The sequence below is a fragment of the Limulus polyphemus genome, unplaced genomic scaffold (assembly GCF_000517525.1).
Source record: "Limulus polyphemus unplaced genomic scaffold, Limulus_polyphemus-2.1.2 Scaffold604, whole genome shotgun sequence".
NCBI lineage: Eukaryota > Metazoa > Arthropoda > Merostomata > Xiphosura > Limulidae > Limulus > Limulus polyphemus.
This window is the reverse complement of record NW_013666214.1, coordinates 474,444-484,406: the sequence shown is the minus strand read 5'-3', so window position 1 is coordinate 484,406 and position 9,963 is coordinate 474,444. Positions and strand designations below refer to the sequence as shown.

The 9,963-nt window shown below is 34.0% G+C and overlaps 1 protein-coding gene across 2 annotated transcripts in view; it reads left to right on the top strand.

Moving 5' to 3' along the window:
• The window catches only part of LOC106459410 (pikachurin-like), a 33,675-nt gene extending 25,263 nt beyond the window's left edge, over positions 1 to 8,412 (top strand). For both annotated transcript variants that reach the window (XM_022385910.1, XM_022385911.1), the window contains 4 exons: positions 1,000 to 1,078; positions 3,356 to 3,586; positions 5,284 to 5,387; positions 6,902 to 8,412. In XM_022385910.1, the coding sequence (XP_022241618.1) occupies positions 1,000 to 1,078; positions 3,356 to 3,586; positions 5,284 to 5,387; positions 6,902 to 7,050 (563 nt within the window). In that variant the 3' untranslated portion in view covers positions 7,051 to 8,412. The remainder of the gene's footprint in view (positions 1 to 999; positions 1,079 to 3,355; positions 3,587 to 5,283; positions 5,388 to 6,901) is intronic.
• Positions 8,413 to 9,963: the final 1,551 nt, after the last annotated feature.

Below are 9,963 nucleotides of genomic sequence, written 5' to 3'. Positions count from 1 at the left end.
GTTTAGATGTTGCCACAGAAATATCCTGAGAAGAAGATTTAAGAATAGATAAAATCTTGTATCGAAATAAAGTTTAGATGTTGCCACAGAAATATCCTGAGAAGAAGATTTAAGAATAGATAAAATCTTGTATCGAAATAAAGTTTAGATGTTGCCACAGAAATATCCTGAGAAGAAGATTTAAGAATAGATAAAATCTTGTATCGAAATAAAGTTTAGATGTTGCCACAGAAATATCCTGAGAAGAAGATTTAAGAATAGATAAAATCTTGTATCGAAATCAAAATTAAAGATATAAGTTATAAAGGTGCTGTAAAACTCTGTATCAGTCACATCAGTTTTGTTCTGAAACCGAACGGATAACTTGGTGATTAAAGTTGAATAATTAACCTATTTTCCATTTAAACTGGCCGCACCAGAGGGCGCTAAAACATAGAAGTATTTTTTATAAGGTGTTTGTTTTGTTTGTTTGTTAATCGCAAAGCTACACAAGTGGACTGTCTGTGCTGTGTCCACTCGCGGGTATCGAAACTCAATTTTTAGCGTTATAGGACCTTAGACTTAACGCCGAGCCATTAGGGGCATTTAATTAGGTAAGTAGAACACACGGGACAATACAGAAAAACAGAGAGCTGAGAAAGACAAATATTGTGATATGAAAGTTCAAATACGGCATTCGACTTGAGATACAAAAATATTTGGTTAAAGAATATTATTTTAGACTTATTTGACTTGCATTCTTTAAGATCTTTAATAATTTAACAAATAATGGCATTTTTGAGGCAACTAGAAATATGAGTAATTTTTCTTATGTTTTTTTCTTGAAGAAACTGTGATGGGATTCTCGAAAGTCAGTATCTGTGAGAGAACTATGGAAAATTATATAGGCACGTGCTTGAGAGATGTCATAACAGTGAAATGATTGGATGGATGTAAAATATTATTTGAAGCACTTTGTAAAATGTAACTTCTGATTATTGATTTTTCGTTTTTTTGTAGAGATTAGAGGGATGATAACCGAGCCCATGTTTTCAGGAAACAGTTATCTCTACTACACAGACGAAGATATTATGACACGGTATACTGCCATTGTTTTTCTATTGATTACTCTTTACATATACGTTGTTATTTTTCGGAATTAAATATATTCATTAACTGTTTACAGAGTGATGGTAAAGACACGTATCGCCATGAATATGTAGCGTTAATGTAACGACACAGTGTCACAGCAGGTACGTGTAATGTTAATGAGACACGATGTCACAGCAGGTACTTGTAATGTTAATGAGACACGGTGTCACAGTAGGTACGTGTAATGTTAATGAGACACAGCATTAAAACAAGTACTTATAATGTTAATGAGACATTGTGTCACAGCAGGTACGTGTAATGTTAATGAGACACAGCATTAAAACAAGTACTTATAATGTTAATGAGACATTGTGTCACAGCAGGTACGTGTAATGTTAATGAGACACATTGTCACAGCAGGTACTTGCAGTGTTAATGAAATCCCAACTAATTACTTTAATAAAAAGATAAAGAGAGAGTGAAACGTAAACACGACTTAGAAAAAGGCGGGAATATCATGAATGAGCTCGAGTTTTTGCTTCACCCTATATAACTATCTTAAACTGTGAAAAGGTGTTTTTTTTTCGTGACAATTATAATAAAGACGTTATTTATGGTTGTAGGAGAATTTCACTCTCCATGCACTTCACTCCTTGTAATAATTTATTGTTGTCAAAAAGTATGTTTTACTGTTCCATAATCGCTGCTGGCCGGAGCAGCTGAACGACTGAATAGGTTGTACGAGAATACATTCCGATGGTTGCATATCATCTATTGAAGGTCTTACCAACTTATCAACCGCAGTTGGCAGCAGTTGTTGCAAGTTCTTTTTGCTAGATATAATCTAGAAAACAAGATGGACTTTTACGACAAACCTAACCTAACCTATGTTTTTATTGCTAGATATAACCCAGAAAACAAGATGAACTTTTATACGACAAACCTAAACTAACCTATGTTCTTCTTGCTAGATATAACCCAGAAAACATGATGAACTTTTATACGACAAACCTAACCTAACCTATGTTCTTCTTGCTAGATATAATCCAGAAAACAAGATGGACTTTTTACGAGGAATAACTCATAACTTACACCATTTTTAATAAATGTCACTTTTATTGTTGGTAATTTTTGGCATTAATAATTATTACAAGGAATGAAATGCATGGGGAGTGAAAATACTGGGAGTCAAATTACCAGTCACCGTTATTTAAAACCATGGTTTGTTAGATGCACATCTTTTGTTCTGATTGTCAAAAACTCAGATTATTATGTTCAACTGCATCCTTTAAATTCACTAATGATCACTGTAATCCGAACGTGAGCAATATTTCGCTAAAAAATACAGATAGAAAGTCCCCATTTCAAGAACTTATTGCTCCTAATTACGGGTAATCTTCCACGGAATCAAAATACCAACTTACAAAAAAATGACCTGTTTCTGTGAAAAATTTGAGTTTTTGTTTCTTTTCTTTTCTTATCTCTGTGCACGTATATCGAAGAAATATCACGTGGTTTGGGATTACAGCTCACATGCTAAACAACCACATGAAGTTATTAGGGATTTTACGATTTTGATCAATTTCTATACCTGGTCTTATTAACCACGGTTGTTCCGTCCATGATTTCATTTATGTCATCACAGGAAATAATTCATGGTTTCTAGATCTCAGGGGTACGAGACCTGCTAGAAAATGTAATTGGTCGATAAGATATTCCTTTATAGCCAGATTCTTCTTTCCGTGAGCTGATCACCAAAGTAGTTACTTGGCTTTTTATTTATCTTATCTCATTAGTGTTTCATCAGGAATAAAACGTTTCCCTGTATTTTTGGACGTTAAAGTAAATTAATGCTTATAACTCAGGCAAATTAAGCTGTTACAAAGATTAACGATGTAGACTCTATTGTAGAACCTTATTAAGGATAAATAGTTTATTTGAATTTCAGGTTAGCTAAATCTTATCGTATGGAATAATAACTAATAAGTTATTTGACTCACAGTAAACTCCGAAGCTTTGTCAGAGCATAACGAAATATCCCTTTGTTATTATAAGCTTTATATTTTTTTAAAACTAGATATCGAAGTTAAAACATTCAAACACTATATTAATGTGGAGTCTGGAACATATTATACACGAAACAAATGTTAGTTTTCAGAAGTACTTCTTAACGTTAATTTGTAGATTGTTTAACATATTGTCAACTTGCTTTACTTGTACTAAATTGGTGTTTTCTTAACCAAACTTGTGAGCAAGTAATGTCAACAAGGTATTGAATCCCCAGGGTACGAGGAAAGGAGTTGGACATCCAGTTTCGTGTCAAGGCCTACTCACCTCATGCACTAATTCTATGGGCAGGAAACAAGAAAGCATCATCTTCTGGAGACTTTCTGGCTCTCGGGATCAAAGATGGCTTCCTTCAGCTACACTACAGCTTAGGTTCTGGAGAGGTCAATATTGTCCACAACTCCTCACGAATAGATGACGGAAAATGGCACTCTGTTCGGGCAGTAAGGTAATATCACTGGTTGTTAATCTTCTAACTATTCCTTTATGACTTAGTATAAGATCATCATTCTAGCCTGTGTGATATAACGTATAAGTCGATCCTTCAACCACGTGGTTATTTTAAATATGGCACATTTATTGTGTCACCAGGAAATCAGACTAGAATATTATCTTACCAAATGTTCTTGTATTTTGTATAATGGACCAATCGTTCATCGGGTCATTCCTATAATATATGAGCTTGCTTTCCTGCAAAACTCTGTTATAAATAATATAAATCTACTATCTTACCAAACGTCCTTGTATTAACTGAGTTTGCTATCTTACCAATTATTAATGTAGTTACCTTCATAAGTACCTAGGACACCATCATAAGCACTCGCAATACAAGACCTTCTTATTACTCTGTCATGTTAAAGCACTCAGATAGTGATATACGTTCTATGTGGACTCAGACGCCCTCTGGTGTTCAATAGTTGAAGATAATGGAAATTGGGGGGGTTTTCTTTCCTGGTTTTGATTCAGTGAAAGTTTCAGTCATCGTTTTTTATATCAACACTTTGAATGTAAAGAAAAATATTTATTACTTTTAACTACTTCCGTAAGTGTTACGGTATATAAAAGTGTTATTAAACATCCAGATTATTAGGATACTTCCACAACCTATAATTTTACATGTATAACCATACTGTGCCATAACTCCGATATCTACTGTGCCATAACTCGATATTTACTCCAGAACTGTGGCACTTACCGTACCATAAATTCAATATTTGTTAAGCCATAGCAGTAATATTTACTGTGTTAGAAGTGCGATATTTACTGTTCCATAACATCGATATTTATTAAGCATAAAATCCATATTTACTATGTCATAGCTAGGATACTTACTGTTCCATACACTGCGATGTTTAATAAGCTATTAGAGCAGTAGTTACTACGTCGTAACATCAATATGTATTAAGCCACAATGTGATATTTACTGTTCCATAAACTTGTAAGCCATAAAAACAATATTTGCTGTTCAGTAAACTGAGATGTTTATTAAGTCGTAAAAGCAATACTGTATCACAGCTGCGATGTTTACTGTTCCATAAATTGCGATATTTAGTAAGACATAAAAGTAATATTTACTACCTCATAACATCGATATTCATTTAGCCACAACTGCGATATTTACTGTTCCATAAATTGTAATATTTATTAAACCGTAACTGAAATCCACGTGTTTTTATTATCAATACAAGCTCTTTTTCGAATCACGAGCTTTACCTCTTCAATTGTAAAAAAGTAGTCGTTTTGTGTTACAACAAGTTAACCCCTCAGTAAGACTCTGTTTAAACGTGTTCACACTTTTACAAACATTCCCGTATGTTGCAGATTGTTATTTATTGCCCGGAATTATATATCACCATCATATTCTGACACTAAGTATAGGTATGCGATGCTTTCGTGCAACAGAAGAACAAATTAGTTTACTACTAACATACTTTGATGATTGATAGTTGCTCCCTTAATACTATCTGAACACGCCAAGCTCCATAATTAAATAGAACTTTCAAATGTTCTTATTATAGTGACGTAAGATTTATGTTGCCAGTTAGCATTATTGCCTTTAAAAGTGTGTCACTATTCCATATTTGAGATCAAAACTGCATTATTCATCAGGTTCTTGAAATTTGTTGTCGATCTTCTTCCGCTCAGGTACGAACAACGGGGTTCCTTACTAATTGATGATGGATTGATAGAAACAGGGTCCTCTGGTGGACAGTCGAGTGAGCTCAATGTTAATAATGGCCTTTATTTCGGTAGGTAATGCATTATCACTTTTATATTACACAACAACATCTCAATAATTCTTACACGCTTTGCCCTGGTATCTTATATTTTATATTACAATATATATAAATAAGATAACACAATCTTCAGCTTGTTTTACTCTAAACCGAAACATCGCTCTCATTTTATTCTAACTCTTCTTAATGAAATTACATATCTTCTTCAATCTTCCGAGAACAGAAAAAAAGTGATCAATTTTGTATTTTTTTTTTTTTTTTTTTGGTGGCATCACACAAGCTACTCGAAGCTCAGTAATGTGAAAAATGTAGTTAAAGATACATATCGGTCCGCCGCCACTTTATATCGGCTGTGTTTTCGCGTAACTTGGTGATTTGCATATTCAAAATCGTTTTATGTAACATACTCAACCCTGTATTTTATGTCAATATGGATTTTGATATGAATGAAAAACGAAGTATTCATTTATGTTTTTTTAATCTACAAAAAATTAAAAAATGTCACATTTTCTCAATAAAATAAATTTTAAAAATTAGTGAAACCGTATTTGAAAAATAAACAAATACTGCTTACATACTAATAATAATAAATTAGAAGATAATTTCATTAAACATTATATGTAAATATCAAAACAAAATAAAAGTAATTTCTCTAACTACCGCCCCCTATCAGTACAAGATGGTAGTTCTATAAAGGAGATTTGACCAAACTGACTTCCAAATAGCTAAGACATTAGTTGAGTAGATAGCGGTTATATAAGGATAAAACGATTCACATAAAGTGTACCAATGATCTTTTGTATATAAATATATATATCCCACTATTTGATTAGAATAGCCCAGTAGTTGGTGGTAGGTGTTCTTTATTAGCTGCCTTCCCTCTAGTCTGTCAGTTCAAAATTAGAGACGGCTAGCACAGATAGCCTGTAGCTTTTCACAAATTACTGAAACAAAATAAGCAACAGATTATGTGTTCAGTAGTTTACAAATAATCTGAAAATCTTGTGAATTGTTCACTTCACAGATTTGATCAGCATGGCTAGTTAAATGAGAATGGCTGGTTTTGGAAACTAAAGTTATTCATTTCTAGGAACGCATTTTTCATTTTACTTGTATTATGTTTGATTATTTTGTGTGTCGGGAAGATTAGACGGAGATTAAGATGGTATAAAATTTGAAATGTGCGTCACTAGGGTGGTATAAAATATTAAATGTATGTTACTAAGGTGTATAACAACTGAAATATATGTTACTGGGATGGTATAAAATCTAAAACATACGTTACTAGGATGGTGTTAAAGCTGAAATTTGTGTTACTAGGATGATATAAAATGTGAAATTTGTGTTATTAGGATGGTGTAAAATCTGAATTTTGTGTTACTAGGATAGTATAAAATCTGAAATTTGTACTACTAGGATGGTGTAAAATCTGAAATTTGTGTTACTAGGATGGTGATCTGACATATGTGTTACTAGGATGGTAGGAAATTATTGATGCGTTCTTTATGTTTTTATTTTTGTTGTAGGTGGAATGAAAGACATTGTCCATAGCACTTTCAACCAATACCAGCGAGGGCTAGTAGGCTGTTTTTCGAATGTCACCTTGTCCCAGGACCTTCGTATTCAGCTCGTGACTCGTGCCGCCATGGGTGTCAACATTCAGCCTTGTGTATGACCACTCCAACCTCCACACTTCGGCGGAGGAATTGACATACTAACGCTTCCGAATGTTAAACATTGCATGTGCCATTGTTACCTGAACCACGGCTGTTTTGTGGACCTCCATGTAATTCCCGTCAACTAGGCGAGTTAGTGGCGTATTTTCAAAGAGACGCTGTTTATTGGCTAGGTGTGAAAGAACAGTAAAAAATGTAAAAAGAAAAATGTGAATTTTAGTAGAAAGTTCCTGCACTTTCTGCCGTAATATTTACAGTGCTTTAGTGAGGATATGAAACAGTTATTCGAGTTGAGATGACCAGCGATCGAGCCTGTGTACGTAATAATAATAATAAAAAAAAACATGGAACTCGGGTCAGCTGGTGATTGTCTTGATGCCTTTACTGTGTTCAGTGGTTCGTGTGCTGGCACGGTTCATTGTTCTTGTTTGTCTAAGATATATATATATATATTGGGATCGATGTGGTCCTCCTCTTACAACAGTCTTGCTTATTCATCTCGTGTACGTCACCAAGAAGTAGCCTATGTTATCACAAATCAAAATCTGATGCCCCAGGATTTATACAGTGATCTGACCTGAATATATACTACTCTTAGTCTTAGGAGTCAGTTTGCGAGTTTAACGACCAAGATCCATAGGTACACTTAAACTTGAGTTTCAATTGAACTAGAACACTTTATTACCAAAAGAAGTTAAATTCTAAGAAAGTACTGATATAGAACAGAGTATTTGTACGTATCCAAATCTTTAAAAGAAACAAAACTTCCTATATATATATATATAAGGTACGCTAATCGGTCGCGATTTTAAAGTATGTGATATTTGCTAGTAGCAGGTTCTTGTATTACTGTACTGTAATGTTTATTAATTAATGTCAGGTGTGATCTTAATTTCTTTAGAAAACTTACACATCACTAATACCTATGATGATTTCACTAATATGTATGATGACGTTGGCTGTTTAAAGTTAACACGTGACAAATCGGTTGCTGTACATGTTGCATAAGTTCTAATTACCTCATAACTTTCTGTTGAAATGTGATTACAGATCCCAGTTTAAAACGTTCCTTGATATGGTTATGAGATCCACACATTATTTTTATCAAAAACATATAATACGATGTCTTTTACTGGTAAAATGTTACTTACAAATATCATATGAATTCAGGCTTATAGGCTACAGTTTAAAGTTAAACAAGTAATAATTAAAATGTTAGCCTGGAACACGCCAACTGTTGTAACCTACTCGCAGTAAAGTTTCTAGTTAGTTTGACGGTTCGTTACACTTAATGTGGTTGATATTAATATCTATCATATTAGAAGACCTCTGTATCAATAAATAAACATACTTATACCCAATGACTTGTCGAATTGTTACTCAGTAAAATGTTGGAACATTATAAAAGCTATGGTTTCCAGTGGAAAGTTCTACAAAAACTCAATCCTAATTAAGGTGAGTTGTTCCGAAAAATATATTTTTAAATGACAAGCTAGAAAAAAAAATGAAAGTTTCTGTAGCATCCTGAAGACAAGTTTTTGGGACACCGAAACAACGAATTCGTGACAAGTGTCAGACCATCGACAGTTACACGAATGTGCTTCACAGTGTTAAAGGAGAATGGAAATACCGTCTCCAAACTAAATTATAGGGTTAACAGGGTCATTAACACGATAACTTTTTATCTTTTCGACTTATCACACTAACAAAACACAATTTTGTGAAAAGGACATGTAGTGAATCCTCGTTACAGGAAATTGGGCTTTCAAATAGTGAACAGTAATACCAGTTTTACCTCCACCACCGGCTGTATGGTTTCCAGAAAATTGGAGCCGAGTCACACAACACTTCAAAAACTAAAAGTATCTGTTAAAAATGATTTATTCATTTTACACATGAAATTAAGTGTCTTTCATAACCTGATTCTTAAAAGTGTTGAAGAACACTTTGACTGTTTTTGAACCCACGTATTCATTAGCAAAGCTCTGTTAGACTGCCCAGCACACCTTCTGTCACTCTCCCTTGGGGTATGGCGTCAGACATCGTGCGACCGCTCCAGATCAAAAGGAGGTGTACAAGCATGAAATGTTGTTTTCATATGTCACATAGTCATTAGGCACATGAGAATGGTATTAAAACGCTTAATAAAATACGCTTTACCGATTTATTGTGTGTTTAAAGCTTGCACGTTTTTAAAAGACTTACTAACTCTATTTTATTATTATTTTCAGTTATTCATATTGGCAGGACAGGAGGTGTGCAAAGTGTTAACAAAGTTAAATTTGTTGATACTTCAGTGCAGCTAGAATTATAGTAAGTTAATAAGATATGAGTTTTTAAAGATTGTTTTAATGTTAATGTTTTTTATATTGTACTCAGTTGTTGTTGTTTCCTTTCTATTTAATCTAAAAGAAGTTAAGTTGCGTGATATTCGTATTCGATTCATTATTAATGTAAGTAGTTTCAAATAATTAGTGCTGCAGAAATTATCTTTATTTAAAATGCAAGTCAGGTCTTGAATATCAGATCTTTACCGTGATGCTGACGTCACACGTCTAACAAGTTTCGGCAGGCTACGACCCAATACAATTCAGCACTACAACACTGATGATGCTCCATCAAATCGAAGACTGCTGCCAAAGAGGATGAAAGAACTGGACGTTCCTCACATACTTGGGCCACAGGGAAAACTACATTTACCGTGATGCTGACGTCACACGTCTAACAAGTTTCGGCAGGCTACGACCCAATACAATTCAGCACTACAACACTGATAATGTTCCATCAAATCGAAGACTGCTGCCAAAGAGGATGAAAGAACTGGACGTTCCTCACATACTTGGGCCACAGGGAAAACTACATTTATATAGATTGACTGTTCAAAAGGTTTGGTAGGACCTGGTGGTTAGGGT